The 19,807-nt window shown below is 43.5% G+C and overlaps 2 protein-coding genes across 2 annotated transcripts; both read left to right on the forward strand.

Annotated features, from left to right (window-relative positions):
* The first annotated feature begins 2,192 nt into the window (after positions 1-2,192).
* Positions 2,193-2,939, forward strand: LOC110328705 (proline-rich protein 23A3-like). The gene has a single exon (XM_021208127.1). It carries the CDS (start codon positions 2,193-2,195, stop codon positions 2,937-2,939), a length of 747 nt encoding a protein of 248 aa, XP_021063786.1.
* Positions 2,940-15,741: 12,802 nt separating this feature from the next.
* LOC110328688 (proline-rich protein 23A3-like) lies at positions 15,742-16,647 on the forward strand. The gene has a single exon (XM_021208109.1). It carries the CDS (start codon positions 15,742-15,744, stop codon positions 16,501-16,503), a length of 762 nt encoding a protein of 253 aa, XP_021063768.1. The 3' UTR covers positions 16,504-16,647.
* Positions 16,648-19,807: the final 3,160 nt, after the last annotated feature.

The raw sequence follows: 19,807 nt of genomic DNA on the forward strand, positions 1-19,807 counted from the left end.
CTTCCTCGTGGCTCAGACATCCTTTTAGGAAGCAACGGCTTTCTTACTGTTCTCCAAGTATGTGCCATACAATGTGGAGGACCAGGCAGGCAAGGCTGGCAGTACAAGTAAGAGAGCTCTATTATAAATGTTGCAGTAAATAGCTAATATAGTCAACATTCACTACATCCCATAAACATTGCATACACCACCCTACAACCACCCTGGAGAGCAGGATGGCATGGCCCACATTTACATGTGAGGAAACAGGCCTAGGGAGAGTGAAATGACTTGCCCAGGATTGCCCAATTAGAAACTGGTAGAAGAGTGGAAACCAACATCCCTGCTAATTTGCTTCTGTCCCTGTCTTCAGATCAGATTTTGTGCCAGATAAGCTCCTGAGACCAAACAAACAACAGCTATGGGGGCCACCCACTCGGCCCTGAGACCCTTCCAGTGTGCTGCCCTGTGCTGTGATAATCCATCTTCCCTTACATCACGATTCTCTTGCCTCCATCCTCAATAGTCCCCTATTCAGGAACCTTCCAGTTCTTCGAGTCTTCCCCTTGATCAAGGGTCACAGACAGACCTCTCCAGGTCCCCAAAGCAAGCTTTGTCCCACCCCCACCCTCAGCCTGGAGCTCTGAGCTTGCCTGGGTTACCTGGGAGCTAGAGCGCAGGGAGCAACACTCCTTGCCCCTAGGGAAGGAGCCTCTGGAATTTTAGGTTCTAACCAGAGTTTTTGAAACCTTCCAGGGGCCTAAACAGAATTGTCCCTAGGCCCCTGTTCCTTGGAGAAATGTTCCACCTAACAGACAGAAATACCGGAAATTCAGTAGGAGCGTAATATCGAGACTGAAGGCCAGCATACCCCGAGTGGCTCAGGACAAAGGTTACCGGAGTTTTAATTCCCTTCATAGCGTTAATATTGAAGAGCCTACACAAGAGGGTTCCAGTGTGAGCATGGGCAGTCCACAGACGTAAATGTCCATCTCAAAGGGCCTGACTTACATGAAACTTGGCGTCACGAAGTTTATCATCTCATCTCTGAGGACTGCAGGAGAAGCTTTCGTTCATGCCAGTCTGGAATGCTTAGACATACTCCACCTTAAAAAAAAAAAAAAAAAAAAAAAACAGGATTCAAATAGGGTGGAATTTTATATGGCCCTTAAAAATGTACGGGAGTTTAAATAATATGTGCATGATTTTCTTTTAAATAAACAAGATACTCTCCTATCATAATTACCTCCAGGATGAAGAATCACATGGCTAAACGACAAGCATAAGAGGGAATATTTTGTTGTCGTCATTTCGCTTTTAAACCTGTTCTAAAAAATCAGTGATGGGCTCTTTTATGCAGTTAACATTACTCCACTTTGATATGCCAAATAGGACTTGAAGCTGCAGCTTAGATCAGTGCGCTGGGCACTATCAGCTTCAGCAAAGTTGAATTGCTATACCTAGTTTAGCTAGAGACCAGACCCTAGAGAATTCGCTAACTCTTTGACATGACTTTTCAACTGCATACTGGACTAAAAACAGATAAGACGATATACCTCCGAGTTGTGATTAACATCCAATTCAATAACTCATACTTCAGGCTCACAGTATAATGCTTACAAGACTGGCTCGCATAACAATAATAATAATAATAATCACAAAACACGGTAACTCTACATTCTGTTTCACCATTGCTGGAGGATGATTGAGTGGTCATTTAAAAATCGGAAAGAGATTTAGAATTACGTGCAAAACTTCCGGCACTATAGGTCAACCCAGAATTACGTCTCATGTGTCCCTGATATGGCATTCCACTCGCGAGACTTGAGCAGTGATTCCTTACAGATACAGTGTGATGAAAGCATACAAGGCCCACAATCCAAAGCGAAGAGAAGGCCTACAAACTAAATGGCTGCCCATGCAGTGCGACCAACCCATTTCCACGCACCGACCTACAAACTACAGCCACAGCCATTGGTCAGCTCGACGCTCCTGGGCGGAGCCTAGAAGGGGCGGAGCTTACTATGACATTTCCCGATCCTTCGACGTGATTTCCCGCGCATCTCCTGAAATATAAATGACATCAAGGGTGTATCCAGCGTGAGGAGAGCAGAGCTGCAGAGCACCAGACTGAAGCCGCTCCATCCGCGCTGTTGCACCAGCCCACGCTGCACCCTGCACCCGCGCCTCTCCAGCCCACAGAGACGTCCATCATGCTGCGCACCAGGCCCCGCAGCCCCAGCGCCGACCCCGTACTCTGCTGGTCACCGCAGACACCAGCACCCAGCCCTGCCAAGCGACGCCGCCTCCACCAGGAGCCCGCGTGTCTAGAGGCCCTGGTTCAGCCCGAGCTGGAAGCAACCGCTGAGCCCACCACCTCCGTGGTTTTCCTGGCCGCAGGCTCTGCCCTGCAGCTACCCCTGGATGGCATCGACTTGCTGCTGGAGCCAGAGCCCACCTCAGTCTTGGAAGTGTCCCTCCAAGAACACACCATCCTCCTGGTCCCCGAGGGACTCATGACAGAACCCCAGCCAGAACAGCCTGAATTCATGGCCATCAGCCCGCAGGGAGCTGCTGCCCAGGACGGGCCCCAGGATCACCTAGTCGATCTCCAGGAAGAAACCTGTGAGTACTTCTACCAAGAGGATGTCTGTGACGAGGATGCAGACTTGGACATGCTGGAGCCATATGATCAGGCCAATGGGAGCTTTTCCTCCATCCCAAGGGTGCCCAGTCCTTTGTCTCAGGACCAAGTCCCAGAGCCTTCCACTGGAACAGAGCGATATGCTCCTAGGTCCACCTGGGAACTGGACAACTACCTGCTGGGACCCTTCCCTAGCTCACCACTGCAGCCTCTGCCTCCATCTCCTTCCCTGAGTCCCCAAGAGCAGCTTCCGCCACGCCCTCCACGCTCTCCCCGGGCTCCTTGCAAGGCCCGGAAGCGATTGGTCTATGAATGAACTGCCCTGCACAAATCCTTGATGCCTCCCTGCAAGAGAACCCCTTCCCAATGCCATTGTGTGCCTTTACACGGCCTACAAGGTTAGGATAGCATTCTTGGTTTTGAAGTGGGCAGAATGTAGAATATTGGCTCTGTGATTGGCTGGAAAAAAAGATCCTTAATGTTTTCTATTGGATATTTAAGTCCAATTAAGTACGGGTACATTCTTATATGTAATGTAATAAGGCACTTACTTGAATTTTATCATAAAGTATTGTCTTTTTGTAAATAGCTATTTGATAGTGTTTGTCCTGCTGAGGTTTTACTTTATAAAGTTTCTGATTGTAAAATAATGTTGGTGTCTGTTTTGGTTTTGGTTAAGTACAAAGACTTCGTCAAAATATTGGATTTAATAATTGAATTAAATTACATTTTAAAATTTTGAGTATTAGAGTATCTTCATGTAAGAGCTATGTTGAGCCCTGAGTCGTCGGTACACACATAGCTACATGATAAGAGAAGATATAAGACCAGGGGTGGGGCTAAAGACTTTTAAAAATAGATGCTCTTTGAGAGGCTTGAGGAGAAATGGTTGAAAGGAGAAACAATTGGAGAGTTGCCTTAAGGAATCCATTGTTGCATTTTTAGAATTTTTTTTGCTTCCTACATGGTGCTCCACGGTTTCTTTTTCATCAGCCCATGTGGTGGCTTGGTGGTGACAGCTCCTACAACAACTAAGGACCTTGTCATCTGTACCATTCCATAGAGTTTCTTTTATATTAGAGAGTGGTTGGTTGGTTGGTTGGTTGGTTGGGTTGGGTTTGGGTTTTTGGATTTTGAGACAGGGTTTCTCTACAGAGCCCTGGCTCTCCTGAAACTCACAATGTAGGTAGATCAGGCCAGTCTTGAACTCACAGAGATCCACCTCCCACTGGAGCTGTCTTAAGACTTGCCAGAAGAGGGCATCAGATCTCATTGCGAGTGGTTGTGAGCCACCATGTGGTTGCTGGGATTTGAATTCAGGACCTTTGGAAGAGCAGTATATTTTTGTTCATGTGTTTGCTGGGGTTTTCAGTGGTTTGTTTGTTTGTTTGTTTCTATTCAAATGACTCCTAATGTTAAAACTCCCCTCCTCCATGTGTGTGTGTGTTTGTGTGTATATCTGTGCACCATGTGAATACCTGAGTGCCTGTGTAGGTCAAAAGAGGACACTAGATACCCTGGAATCAGAATTAGAACTACAGATAGTTTGAGCTGCATAGTCTGGATGCTAGAAATAAAACTAAGGTTCTCTATAAGAGCAGCCAGTGTTCTTAACCACTGAACCATCTCCTGAACAGTCTCATATCTTATAACGAGATAAACCAACACCATGAAGCAGATCTCAGCATAAAGCTATTTTTAGGAACATTGACAAATATATTTTAGATTCTTCAAGTTTGTTACCGCTTCTTTTATTTCCTATTCTTGGTTTCCATCCTTTCATTCTATCTTCATGTGTCTTCCTTCACTTTAAGTTTCTTTTTAAAAAAATACATTTATGTATTTGTTTTGTTTGTGTGTGCATGCTGGTGCCCTGGCACACATATGAAGGTCAAAGGACAATTAGCATGAATCAGTACTCTCCTTCCATCCTATGGGTTCCAGGAATTGAACTCGGGTTGTCAGGTCTGGCCACAAGCCCCTTTACCCTCTGAGCCATCCCACTGGCCCCTATTTTGTCTTCTTACTATGCTACGATTTTTGGTTTGATATAAAGACAGTTTTCTTGTGTAGCCCAGGCTTGCCTTCTGCTTCAACTTCACAAGTGCTAAGATAATAGTTGTATTCCACCACATCTGACCACCCTATCAAAACAAGTCTTGGGGATGCTTTCATTCATGACCTATGTGGTAAGTCTTAGTTTCTGTCTGGAAATGTTTCAGTTACACCTACAAACTCATTTCATTTTCGCTGGGTTTATCTATATTCTCTCATTACTTTGAGATGGTATTCTTTCCTGCTGTTCACTGATGAAGACAAGAAGTCTCTCTGTACTATCATGTCTTTGTAACTAATCTGCTTACTTTAGTTTCACATTGGTATGTTTAGTTACAGAAATTTGTCTTCTGGGACTCAGTGAACTACAAATACAGGCTAATTCCTTCCTTAAAGTCTCAGTTTCTAAAATGGCTCACGGGGCTAGGGAATAGGCTAAGGAATAAGAGTGTCCAGGTCTCTGTGCAAAAAAAAAAGAAAAGAAAAGAAATCACTCTTCTAGGCCTCTGAACCTCTCTCCAATAGGAAAATGGTGGTCCTGCTTAATAAATCTCTCCCCTTGTGTCTCCTGCTCTTTTTATTTCCATTGCCTTAACTGCAATGTATTTTCTCTCTGCAGTTAGCTCATCCTTCATCCTCTTCAAAATTCTACTTGTTTTTCTTACATATTCACGTCACTAAAGCTATTCGCCAATGTTCATTTCAAAACTTCTAATTAAATGTTCACTAAAATCAACTCGCTTTGGGGGCTGCAGAAATGGCTCAGGGGTTAAGGACTTCTCTTCCAGATATGCTCTTAGCACCTACATAGCATCTCACTATCTGTAACTCCAGTTCCAAAGGACCCAATGCCTTTTTTGGACACTGGGCCTACATGGGGTATAATGGCACACATACAGTCAAAACAACAACATACACACACTCACACCCACATTCACACACACATACACACCATTTCAGGCACCACAAAAGGACAGTTTCCAATGTTCACACAACAGTGATGCTGGGATAGAATATCCATATTCCTATCTCACATTAATCAATAATCAAGAAAATGTCCCCACACATTTGGCCCAAGATAAGTCAGTTGGAGGCAGCTCCTCAATTGAGGTTCCCCCTTGTGTCAAGCTGACAAAAACTAACCAGTTACAACAGCTAAGTTGACTTAGCTGATCTCCAGGAATCATTCTCGGTCTCTAGAGGCAGTCTGCTCCCATTACTATTCAAGGCATACAGACTCTGCCATATGTTCTAAACCAAGACAGGATGCCCAGTTCTACAGCACCCACTGTGTTGGCTCAAGGCCTTTCTTCCAGTTACCTCCCAGGTCAACCCTTCCATCTCCTACTTGTATTTCTGTGTGTAAATCTCCATATCAAAGTCTTCACACGCTGATTGAAGACAGCTACTGCCGAGGGTTGTCACGTAACAGAGTCACTAAGATGCATTCACAGTATTAAATCATGCCTCTTGTGTAGTCTGTGGCATGCTACAGCAACACAGATGATTTTTACGGATGCTCTCACTGAGAAACAAATGGAAGGACCACACCTGTCAGTGTCTTAACCATTTGAGAAACTGGAGCACAGGGTAGTTTCATGAGGTATAACTTTCCCTCTGTAGGGGCTTCTACTTATAAATCCAGCACTTAGAATGTTGAAGCAGAGTGGCCAGTAATTCAAGGACAACATGGTGACCAAGTAAGTTCAAGGACACATTCAGGCTACATGGGGGAAAAGATAGTTACAAACTGTGGAATTAAATGCCTGCTTCTAGGACCTTCGCTCTGAAAAGAGAAGGAAACTGGTTACTTACTGATAAAAAGTCTAATATGGTATCCAAACAATCTGTCTTGATAGTATCCAAATAGTTGTTGTTTCTTAGAACTAAAGGTGGAGGGAAACTGAATACATGGCTAAAGATTTACTGTAGCGGTGGAAGAATAGGGTGACCGGTTCCATACAAACTAGGATCAGCTACAACAACAATTTCACAGCACTGATCAGACCCTTAAATATTGGATGAAGACACCGGGCACATCTTAAAATCCCTCCCCATTCTCTTTGCCTGCAAAAATAACCTGTTCCTCCCTGCAAAAGTTTGGCATTCTGCCTCTACATTAAATTGACACAGATGCCTCAGCTTGCCAAGGAAACACATGCTTTACACTTCATCAAGATCTACTCTTGTCTCTTCTCCATCACAAGTAACCATGTCTAACACAATGTAACCCAATCAGAAATGCTGAGAGTGTAAGTAATGAAGGAAACTATGTACACTACCAGAGCAGTAGGACTCATCCAACACTAAACACTAAGAGGCAGGTGTAGGACAGAGGTAATGGAGAAATGAGAGTTTCTCTATTTAGAAGCATTCTTCTGGACTGGAGAGATGGCTCAGTGGTTGAGAGCACTGACTGCTCTTCCAGAGGTCCTGAGTTCAAATTCCAGCAACCACATGGTGGCTCACAACCATCCATAATGAGATCTGATGCCCTCTTCTGGGGTGTCTGAAGACAGCTACAGTGTACTTACATATAATAGATAAATAAATCTTAAAAAAAGAAAAGCAGCATTCTTCCATGATCCAGGACTTAGTGCATGGACCCTGTAAGACAGTGCTAACATTCTTACATGCTGCTCTAGGAAGGCTTGGACATCCTACCCTCAGTTAAGTAAAAACCTTGTGAATGTATAGACAGATAGTGAAAGAGATCCAAAAGTTAGAGGGACATGATCAGGATATTACGGATCTACCCAGGGCTGTAATACATCAGACATTATATCATACAGAGGAGCAACACAGAACAAAATGGTAAGGAATGTACAGAAGTCATGATTTCATCAAGAAGCTCAGATGAGAGCTAGGCAGAGCTGGGTGCTGGTGGTGCACAATTCCAGCACCCGGGAGGCAGAGGCAGGCCGATCTCTATGAGTTTGAGGCCAGTCTGGTCTACAGAGTTAAGTTCCAGGATGGTCAGGGCTACACAGAAAAACCTGGTCTCGGAAAACAAACAAACAAAGGCTCAGGGAAAAGCCCGGGTGATGAAAGCACATGACATTATATAGGCAGATCTTTTGTTAACCCCATAGGACAAAAGCATGTGAAAGACTAGTTACAAACAAGTAATGCTAGGTCATACATGGCAAAACAACTCAAACCTCTGCAGCCTCCGCTCCAGAAGTTGAACCATTGCCTGACACCAAACTGATCATAATTTGGTCAATAGCCGCAGATTTCCTAAATATCCTCTCCCAATTACTGCACGTGATCAGCCAGAAAGATCCATTCCCAAGAGGAACACAAGCTGTACTGACCATATAGGACATGCCGCTGCAAATCAACACACTTCCAGCTACCTCCGAACGCCAGACTCCCAGCATACTTGCTACGTTCTCCGTTTTCACGACAAACATTTCACCTTTTTCTTTACCATCAGATGCAAGTGATGGGCTAGTGTCTCCATGGCCGAACACTCTGCAGCCTCTGTGCTTTCTCACTGGGTAGATCTTCTTTAGTTTTTCTGACAGTCCTCATAGCCCAGTGTGAAGCTCGAGCAGGTGGTCTGAACTCTTTGAGGCCTTTGCATATTTATTCTAGGGTTTTATTATCAATTCGATCCAACTGCCATCCTTGATGGAATCCTTTTCTTTCACCTTTTGCTCTTTCCCACGTTTCATTTTGTTGTACTGTCTAAAAGTGTGTCCAAAGAAAGAAAATCCCGGAAGTTTGAACTTGCTGACCGTCCCTTGTATGTCCACTGTCTGAGCCACTCTCACAGTCTGGCAGCTTGCGCCAGGTACATCATCCACAGGGATCACCAAGTGGGCCACCAATACAACCAGATGAATTTCCTGCTTCCATCTCCATTTTGTGTTCTGTTTGGCTTCCACTCCATTGAGTGCCCTTCCTGGTATTCTAAAGGCCAACCATCATATCAGAGGCCACCGCCTGTCCTGGGCCTCTAATATACTTTACTGCCATTGCTAGCCATTACAGAGTTCATTGTTCCAACAAGCTCCCCTTCAGGAACAGTACCTGCTGACCAACCATAGTCACACTGCATTCATGATCTTGAGTCCCTTTCTGAATGGCGTAGTTTGGCTAAGGATAATGTGGACTCTTGGGGGTTTATGGCTCAGAGCGCTGAAAGCTTTAAAAATTTTTGGAAAGTACCTTTAAAAAGGACAGGAATGAGACTTCACAGGTTCAGAGGTGGTCATCTTAGATTGAGTACTCACAGGCCTCCAAAAACTTCTGAATCCACATCTTCAAAGACACATGCCTTTAATCCTAGCACTCAGATGGCAGAGACGGGCGAGTCTGAGTTCAAAGCCAAACTGGTTTACAGAGCGAGTTCCAGGACAACCAGGGCTACACAGAGAAATCCTGTCTCACAACAAAACAAAACAAATCAAAACAAAACAAAACAAAAAAAACAATGAAAGAGGGGGGAACAAAATGAAACAAAAAAAAAAAACCTTCATTAAAAGAGTTTTTGAGCCGGGCAGTGGATGCATGCCTTTAATCCCAGCAGTTGGGAGGCAGAGTCAGGCAGATTTCTGAGTTCGAGGCCAGCCTGATCTACAGAGTGAGTTCCAGGACAGCCAGAGCTATACAGAGAAACTATGTCTTGAAAAAAAGAAAAAAGAAAGAAAAAAAAAAAAGAGTTTTTGAGCAAAGGCAATAAGAAACGTGTCTAGATTCTCCGGTAAGGTTCCCGTCCTTGTCCTCCACACACCAGATCTCCCTCACCCATTATACTTCCAGTCCTCCCTTTCACACCTCATCAGCTCTCCCTTCTCTCTTCTCTTTGTCTGGACCTTGGACCACTTATCACCAACTCGCCTAGGGACCTTAAATGCCTGCTGCCTCTGAAGACTTCCTGACCCGGTGAGTCAGGAAACTGTGGATTTTATTCTTTGGAGTTGAGCTAAATTGAAAACTAAGCTTTCCTAAGCACAGAGAGAGTGGCCAATATTCATAGAAGGGTTTTCTTGATCTGGGGTGGTCTTGCATTTGACATGAATAATTAATTACTAATACATCTCCTGCCTCCGGTTCCAAAATGCTACATAGTGCAAACATGTGCTACCCTATTGCAGTAAGAGCTTACCTTTGGGGGAGGCACAAACGAGCCAGTATTGCCTGCCTTACACTTATACTGACTCATGCACATATTTGTAAGAACTACAGATAATACATTCTAGATACCAAAAGCTGGTTGGAAGGGCCCAGAAAGCGACTTTATAGATTCCTTGTCCCATAATAAAACAAGGTAAGAATGGATTAAAAAGTCAAAGACTTTTCAAAGCTATTATTAAACATTTCCAGTAAAATTAATGCACATTGAAGCTGGAGACATGCTCACTAGCTAAGAGCACTTGCTGCTCTCCCAAAGGACATGGGTTTGGTGCCCAGAACCCATATCAGGTGCCACACAACTGCTTGTAATTCCAGTTCCAGGAGATCCAGAACCCTCTCATGACCTCCACAGGCACTCTGCTCCTATGGTGCACATACATACACTCAGACACACATACATACCATTAAATAAATATATTAAGTGAAACAAGTGGACTGAGTAGAATAACTCACACCTTAATATATATAAATAATTAAGTGATACAAGTGGACTGAGTAGAATAACTCACACCTTAAAATATATAAATAATTAAGTGATACAAATGGACTGTGTAGAATAACTCACACCTTTAATCCCAGCCCTTGGGAGGCAGTGTCAGGCAGTTTCCTGTGAATCCAAGGACAGCTGGGTCTATATAGCAAGTTCCACAGCATCCAGGGTACACAGCGAGACCTTGTCTAAAAATGATACATGGGCTATAACTTCTACACTAAATGCTGCTATCTTTGTCTAGTCTCTTTTTAGGCTTAGTTTTATTTTTCAAAACTTACTTTAATAAGGGTTCTCAAATTATTTTGACCCCCACCCCTTCTAGCCCAAAGGTAAGGGAGAAAAGATGGTAAATAGGACAAGGACATGTGGACCTATTTAGAAGTAGTTTAGGGGCAATTTTATTCTCCATTGTCAGGATACCAGCAGTCCAGTTCAGTAGTGTCAGGGTACCAAACACAAATCAGAAGTAGTGGCATGATTCAGCAGAAACAGCCAGGCCTCTTCATGGTTCCACAGGAGGAACCAGGACCAGCCAGAATACCAGGAGAAGTTCTCTGCTGTGCCTCTCTCAATAAAGTGAAGATAAGCTTAGACATGAGACCAACAAAGAGTTGCACAGCTAGCTACGCAAGCCGCCCCACCCACCCACCCACCTCTTGTCACTGTCCATTGAGTCCAACGTATACTCTCTCCAAACATCACAAGTCCTCTCATGGGTCTTGACTCAGCAAAACACCTCATGAGTCTTCATCACATGACACAACCAGAAACTTCCACTTTACCTCTCTGATAGAGGAAAAGAACTGTACAGGTGTCAGGTGGTCCAAATAATTCACACATTTTCCCAATGTCTCAGATTGTTTACTCCACGCCTAGCTCCCTTGACAGAAAATATCCCTCTAGGTCTGTGATGCTCCTAAGATTTTAAAAGGGAGAAGCCAAGTTGCATGTAGACTTAGATACTTAAGTGTATGTTAGGCTGGGCGTAGTGGCCCACACCTGTGACCCCAGTACTCGGGCAGCTGAGAGGAGGAAGAGAAGGAGGATTGCAAAATGGAGGCCTGCCTCCACTATAGAGGGAAACACTATCTCAAAAAATTGTCTTTCTCCGTGTACTTCAAGACCAGAATAGGGACTGTCCTTTTGCCTTTACCCAGGGAGGGTAGTGATGTCCCTAAGGAGTTCACTGGTACCCCCTCAAATTTTCCCAGTTCCCTGAACAAGGCTTAAAAGAATCAAAATTCCCCTCATTAGCAATCTAAATGGTAGTCTACCTTGTTCAGACAATGAGAAGCTGGCAGAGAGAATCTGATTTACTTATCCCCAGCCCCTAAAAGAGACAATAAAGTTTCAAAAGATGCTACAATTCATTCAAATCACAGTTCCATCCTGGTTATTATTTACAATGTAACAGGTTTCTTTGTAGTATTTTCAAGCATAGTAACTTGTGGCTGGCCCTCTCCCAAGGCCTCCCCTCGCTCATCTCTCTGATCCCCATCTTGGTTTAAAAGCTTCTAAGCACCAAAGCTTTCCCTCTTCCCTTTTTCATATTACATGTCATATTCTGTCACCTTCCCGGCCCCCCTCTTTTTCTTTTTTNTTTNTTTTTTTTTTTTTTTTTGGTTTTCCAGACAGGGTTTCTCTGTATAGCTCTGACTGTCCTGGAACTCACTCTGTAGACCAGGCTGGCCTCGAACTCAGAAATTCGCCTGCCTCTGCCTCCCAAGGGCTGGGATTAAAGGCGCGCGCCTCCACGCCTGGCCCTCTTTTTCTTATTTCTCCTCCCATGGGTCCCTTTCATGTTCTGTGACCTCCATACAGCTTACTTCCGCCAAATATGCACGTGAAGTTACAAGCTAAGATCTCCATCTGAGAAAGAAAGTGGGTCCCTTGTCTATAGGCCTAGGTTATCTCACTTAATATGGAGGATACTTTGTTAGTTTTGTGAATGATCTTCAAATTTCATAACTTGATTTTACTTTATGAGTGAATAAAATTCCACTGTGTGTAGGTGCTGCCCCTGCACTCGCCATTCATCAGTGAACCGACCTTGCTTAGTCTCCACTGTAGATGTGATGAGATCCAGAATTACCTGAGAAAGGTGCTTCTGAGCATGCCTGTGGGAGACCACCTTGAAGATGTTAATTAAGTGGGAAGATGTGCCCACTGTAGGTGATGCCATTTCTTAGGCTGAAATTCCTAAACTACATTTAAAAAGGAGAACGTAAGCTGGGCACTAGCACATGGCTCTCTTCTTTCTGATTGGATGCGGTGTGATTGACAGCTGCAAGTTCCAGTGGCCTCACCATCGCCACAATGCTTCAAGGCATCCTTGATCTGTGAGCTAGAATAAAGCTTTTTCTCCCTTAAACTGTTTTTGTAAGGGTATTTGATCACAGCAACTGAAAAGGACAGACCACTGTATTTTTGTTGATTCCATTTTGTTTTCCAACATTTTGTTGATCCCATTCCCTTGCTATTATTAGGAATAGATCAGCAGTAAACATGTTGTACAAGTGCCTTAAACAGTAGCCTATCATTTAGAGCATGGACTACATTGGAAATGAAAAAAAAAAAAACCTCCCCCCTCTGTAATGTAAAGACCACCCAAAAATAGTCTAGACTCTGCCAAAGATAATTGAAAGTAACTGAATATTACCAACAGTGTCATTCCCACACACACACCCCCCAAGACTGAAATGTCTTTTCTGAATTAAGTCCTCACTCTGTTTACAGATTCTGTCCTCAAGAAACTAAATGGCCATATGGCTAGGGTAGCAATTGCAACAACTACTCATGGGATTGAACTCCCAGGTAAGGAGGGAGTGAAGAGCTGATGGTATCATTTTTAATTAAAAGAAATGGGAAAGCCACAAGCCACTCATGTTCAGTCTGTCACAAGGCAAGAAACACTGACGTCAGACCTTTTATATTTAAGAGACTGAGTTGGGAACTTGGGAGAGTGTACTCTGAGAGTAAGATGTTTGAAACTGTGATTAGGGATAATACCAGAGTCAACAGCCAATGAAGTAGTAGGGGGATAACACTGATGAGAGCCAAGGAAACCTGACAGCTGAGTCCTGTAATCACAGCTACTGGGCAGGCTGAGGTCAAAGAATCACAAGACCAAACCGTGCTATAGAGCAGTTCAAGGCCGACCTGATCATTTCTCTGGATCTTGTCTCCAAATGAAAAGCTTCTTACAGGGGAATGGAGCTGAAGGTACAGCAGTGAAATGGAAATACGCGTGGCTGGCAAGGATGTTAACTGGAAAAAAAAAAAAAAAAAAACTATTGGAAAAGCGGGGCAAAGGGGCTGGAGATGTGGCTCAGTGGTAGATCAGTTGCCTGGAATGTGAAAGGCTGTAAGTTCGAACCCTAGTACTGAATAAAAGAGGAAAAGAGGAAAGAAGAAGAAGAGAGAGGGAGGAAAGAAGGAATGAGAGGCTCACAGAGAGCCACTGAGCATCTCGCAGGAGTTTATCAGACATATAATGTGTCTTTAGGTTAAATTAATATTATAAGTTCTAATTATATTTCCACATTAACTAAAACTAGATATTTAACTTTGAATTTCTTTTCGCCATTCAGAGCTTTAGGTATTTTGAGGATTGAAATGTATTTTTTTCTAAAAAAAAAAAAAAAAAAAAAAAAAGCTTCAACAAATCAGAGATGCTGATTTACTTTAGCTGTAGAACAGCTAGCCTACAATAAACTCTGGATTCATTCCCCAGTACACAGGAAACTGGATAGGTTGGGCCAGCCCCTTGATCCCAACACTCTAGAGGTGGAAGCAGGAGGGTTTGAACTTCATGGCCGTTCTCCTCCACATACCCAGTCTGGGGAAATTCTGCTACAAAAGCAAACACGCAAATAAATAATAAATAGAAATAAAAATAGAATATAGAACATATACACAGAATATTAAATTTTTATTAATATTGTTTCAATTTTTAATGCTCTCAATGATACTCTCTTCTTTCTTTCTTTTTGTTGCTTTGTTGCTGTTTTGAGACAGGGTCTTTCCATGTAGTCCTGGAACTAACTATGTGGGCCAGGCTTACCTCAGACTCACAGACATCTTGCTTCTGCCTCATGTTAGGATTAAAGGTGTGAGGCATTAGACAGAACCACCTGGCTTTTTTGGTTTTTTTCATGTGCATCGGTGTTTTGCCTGCATGTATGTCTGTGTGAGGGTGTTGGATCTCCTGGAACTGGAGTTTCAGACAGTTGTGTGGGTACTGGAAAGTGGACTCAGGTCCTCTGGAAGAGCAGCCAGGGCTCTTAATCGCTAAGCCATCTCTCTATCCCTCTTTTTCTTTTTTTTCCTTTTTCTTTTTTTTTTTTTTTTTTTTTAAAAAAAAAAAAAAAACAGGACCTCATGCAACTCAGACTGACCTCTAGCTCCATGTGGAGACGAGGCAGGATGAGACCCCTGCCTGAACCTCCCAAGTGCTCATAGGTGATCATACCCGCACTGGGCCTAAGTTTTAATACAGCCCTAAATCTTCAGAAAATGTCTACCTGACGGTTTCACTCTGGCATCTTAAATGCAGGATTTCTATAACTGGAGAAAGACCTGTGCATTTCACTATCCTTGAGGTAGGAGATGTGTTCGAGGCAATGCTTAGAACCTATGCAGGAAGTACTAGTTTCTATCTACAGCAAGCTGTAAGTCGAGTCTAGGGCTATACTCATGAATTCGAGTGCTCAGAAAATTACTTCTTCATCATTTCTTCATTTTGGATGGTTTTTTTTTTTTTAAAGGGGTTTGTTTATTTTTATCTTATGTGCATGGATTTTTACCTGCGTGCATGTCTGTGTGCCATGTACTGTTGCCAGGAGAGGAATCTATCCAACCCATGCTTGTTTGTTACTTAAAATGGCGTCCCACTCTGTGACCCAAGCTAGACTGAAACTTGGGATTCACCTCCATATCCTCTCATAATGCTGGGATCGCATGCTTGTCCTGTCGGCAAAAGAATACATGTGCACTGCCTCCTTGCTTTGGTAATCTTTCGAATCCCTAAAACCACTCGAAAACAGAAATTCTAACATCTAAAGATCCGCCATCTTCGAATTCTATTCCTGGTCTGTCATTACAAAAACAAAACATGGAAGTTATTCTGCCCCCTACAGGCCACAGAAGTGTTTCTCAAGCATAGCCTAAGCTATTGGGAAGCCTAGTCCGCCACTCCTGGGTGGAGCCTCCGAAATGGAGGCAAGAGGGGCGGAGCCTAGTGTGACATTTCACGACTTCACTTTCCGGTGCCTCTCTTGAGGTGTGATTGACGTCCAGGGTGTATCCGGCCGCAAAAGGAAAACACAGAGCTGCGGAGCACGAGACAGCCGCTCTGTTTGCACCTTCGCACCTGCCCGCGCAGCACCCTGCACCCGCGCCTCTCCAGCCCACAGAGACGTCCATCATGCTACACACCAGGCCCCGCAGCCCCAGCGCCAACCCTGTACTCTGCTGGTCAGCGCAGACACCAGCACCCAGCCCTGCCAAGCGACGCCGCCTCCACCAGGAGCCCGCGTGTCTAGAGGCCCTGGTTCAGCCCGAGCTGGAAGCAACCGCTGAGCCCGCCACCTCCGTGGTTTTCCTGGCCGCTGGCTCTGCCCTGCAGCTACCCCTGGATGGCATCGACTTGCTGCTGGAGCCAGAGCCCAACTCGGTCTTGGAAGTGTCCCTCCAAGAACACACCATCCTCCTGGTCCCCGAGGGACTCATGACAGAACCCCAGCCAGGACAGCCTGAATTCATGACCATCAGCCCGCAAGGACCCGCTGCCCAGGACGGGCCCCAGGATCACCTAGTCGGTCTCCAGGAAGAAACCTGTGAGTACTTCTACCAAGAGGATGTCTGTGACAAGGATGCAGACTTGGACTTCCTGGAGCCCTGGGCTAGGCCTCCATATGATCAGGCCAGTGGGAGCTTTTCCTCCATCCCAGGGGTGCCCAGTCCTTTGTCTCAGGACCAAGTCCCAGAGCCTTCCACTGGAGCAGAGCGATATTCTCCTAAGTCCATCTGGGAACTGGACAGCTACCTGCTGGGACCCTTCCCTGACTCACCACTTCAGCCTCTGCCTTCATCCCCTTCCCTGAGTCCCCAAGAGCAGCTTCCGCCACGCCCTCCACGCTCTCCCCGGGCTCCTTGCAAGGCCCGGAAGCGACTGGTCTATGAATGAACTGCCCTGCACAAATCCTTGATGCCTCCCTGCAAGAGAACCCCTTCCCAATGCCATTGTGTGCCTTTACACGGCCTACAAGGTTAGGATAGCATTCTTGGTTTTGAAGTGGCCAGAATGCAGAATGTTGGATCTGTGATTGGCTAGAAGTCTGAATGAAAAATCATAGCCACCTAAACATGCTGTTTGAAAAATCACCGACTTTTGGTCTTTGAATTGGCTGCATATGGCCTTTTCTTTACAGAAGTCACTCTCAAGTAATTGTACATCCCAAATAGTGCCTCAGATTTAAGCTCCAATAAGTTTCCTCGAAACTCCAAGTTTCCTTGAAACTCCACCCTACCACACAGCGCTCTGTGATTAATTAGCTATGTTAATTTGCAGCGTTTGGCCCTAATCGCTCCTACTTTGTGCCTGCCCTTTTCCTATGGGCCTTTTCCTTATCAAGGCTCTAACTCACTTGAACTGACTCTAGTTGGTAGTTTTACTACACGAATTTTGGGTTTGGTTTGGGTTTGGGTTTGGGTTTTTGTTTGTTTGTTTTTATCAAGTGCTGTCTTTTTTTTCCTATTAACTGTTATGTGAGGAAATAACGTATATTCTCAACATTGTGTGGTTTGGGAACTTGTTTTTGTTTTGGATTTGGATGGTGGTGTTTGTAGTTGGTTAGCTAGTTTTGTTTTTTTGTTTTGTTTTGTTTTTGTTTTTGTTTGTTTTGTTTTGTTGGGGGTATGGGTGTTCCAGAAGAACCAAGTATTTTCTTGGTTGAAGTATTTCATTTCTTTTAGTGTATTTTTAATGTTCTGTTTATTTTTATTTCATGTGTGAGTTTTTGCCTGCATGTGTGTATCTTATGTTGCTCCCATCTGTGTTTGGTGCACCACAGAGGAAGCAAAAGAATGTCAGATTCTGCATAGACTTAGAGATCTGTTATCCTCTGTGTTTCCCCTTCAGGAAACTTCTGAGCCATCTCTCTAGCCTTCTTGAATATTTTTAATTTATAATTTATACTTCTCAGACTATGGTAACTATAAGATTATATTTGTATAGGAATAATTACAAGATCTTGAATTTATCTTGTTTATTGTTACTAATGTATAAAATAGGTAATATTTTATCTGGCATCCAACAAAATTATTAATTTCTTTAATAATCTCTGCCTGGTTTCTTCCATAATCAACGATACTTCTAGTGAGGAAATTGGCACAGGCCAATTCTGAGAAGCTCAATATTTCCTTAATAATCTACATTAAATATGTCCAGGCAGAACAGCAAGCTTGGGAAGGACAGCCCTGTCTTAAGAGATCTGTTCATCCTTGGTTGTCCAGTAGTAGCCCTTTTCCTGTTTAAGAAGTTACTTCTTTATGTTTCTTATCATAAAAGGGGGGTTCTGTGTTGGTTTGGTTGCATAACTAAAAAGACTTCACCAAACTAATTAAAATATTTGACTTGGGCTGCAGAGATGGCTCAGTGGTTAAGAGCACTGGCTGCCCTTCCAGAAGTCCTGAGTTCAATTCCCAGAAACCATGTGGTGTCTCACAACCATCTAAAATGTGATCTGATGCCCTCTTCTGGCATGAAGGTGTACATGTAGATAGAGCACTCATATACATAAAATAAATAAACAAATCATTTTTTTTAAGTTCGACTTAATAAGTGAACTAACATTTTAAACTTAATGATTTAAATGTCTTCACATGAGAGCTATGTGGAACCCAGAGCCATTGAGGTAGTACAAAACTTGGAAGATGTAACAAAAGAGAGCAGGGTTGGGGCTTCAGGCCTTTGTAAATTTTACATGGTCTTTTGGACAGTAGGAAGCAGATTGGGGGAGGAGAAAATGAGTGAAGAAGCAGTTTAAACATTTAAGCAGGCTTGAAATGTTAAATTTTACAAGCATTTTCTATGTGCATGGCTTTCTGTGATGTCCTTTTTTCTGGGTATTTTGTTTTGTTTTAGTTTTTTTAAGATGTATTTACTTATTTCATGTATATGTACACCATTGCTGTCTTCAGACACACCAGAAGAGGGCATCGGATCCCATTACAGATAGCTGTGAGCCACCATGTGGGTGCTGGGAATTAAACCCAGGTCCTCTGGAAGAGCAGCCAGTGCTCTTAATCTCTGAGCCATCTCTCCAGCCCTAGGTTTTATTTTTATTTTCTGTGATGTTTATACATCACATGTGTGCAGTGTCCGTGGAGGCCAGAAGAAAGTGGCTTCACGAGTATTTTTATTATAACCAGGCATTACATATCTCCTGGAGCCCACAGTACTTTTTAAGGATTCTTTTCTCTGTGACCTCTGTGGTATGATCAGTCTTAAGTTTATGTCTGGAAATGTCTCAGTTACATCTACACCTGTGCGCGGCTTTAGCTGGGCTTATCATTGTGAAGTAACCTCTGTGCCTCTCACTTCAGTCCAAGTGTTATTTCCCATACTGTTCATTGCTGCAGGTGATCCCCTAAAAACTACGGATGGTTGTAAGCTACCATGTATGTGGTGGAAATTGAACAGAGGTCCTCTGGAAAAACAGCCAGTGCTCTTAACTGCTGAGCCATCTCTGCAGAACCTGTGTTGTGTTTTTTCCTGTAGTGACTTTCAGTGGCAGGACTCAGGTTCTTTACATTCCTGCTATTCCAAAGGAATGTTTTGTAATTCCATACAAGGCTTTTCCATCCTGTAGGGGTTTTGTATGGAGGGGCCATGTATTGTACGGGGTTGGTTTTTTTCTTTATTTGTTTGCTGTTTGGGTTTTAAGCACAGCACCCCTAATGTCTAAATGTCTATTTTCCACAGGTTTGCTATGTTTTTTTATAATGAAATAAATCGTTACTGCTAAAGCTAAAAATCAACAAGATTCTAGCCTTTTTATCCCCCTGTTGATCATTAATATTTATTACTTAAATCTGGACTCGCATTACCAGTTCCTCTCCAGTTCTCCATCCTTGCTCCCCATTCTGCCATCCTGTCCGTCCTCGGTGGCTTCTTGCTGTAGTACAATTTTCTTTTTCTTTTCTGTTTTTCTTTTGTTTTTTTGTTTTGTTTTGTTTTGTTTTGTTTTTTGTTTTGGCGGGGTTTCCCTATCCTAGGCTTTCTTTAAACTTACAATCCTCCTGCATTAGCTTCACGAGTATTTTTATTATAACCAGGCATTACATATCGCCTGGAGCCCACAGTACTTTTTAAGGATTCTTTCCTCTGTGACCTCTGTGGTATGATCAGTCTTAAGTTTATGTCTGGAAATGTCTCAGTTACATCTACACCTGTGTGTGGCTTTAGCTGGGATTATCATTGTGAAGTA

The sequence above is a fragment of the Mus pahari genome, chromosome 10 (genome assembly GCF_900095145.1).
Source record: "Mus pahari chromosome 10, PAHARI_EIJ_v1.1, whole genome shotgun sequence".
Lineage (NCBI taxonomy): Eukaryota > Metazoa > Chordata > Mammalia > Rodentia > Muridae > Mus > Mus pahari.

Bases quoted from the DNA above. Each gene is read 5' to 3' on its own strand.
- LOC110328705 (XM_021208127.1), top strand. From the start codon at position 2,193: ATGCTGCGCACCAGGCCCCGCAGCCCCAGCGCCGACCCCGTACTCTGC.
- LOC110328688 (XM_021208109.1), top strand. From the start codon at position 15,742: ATGCTACACACCAGGCCCCGCAGCCCCAGCGCCAACCCTGTACTCTGC.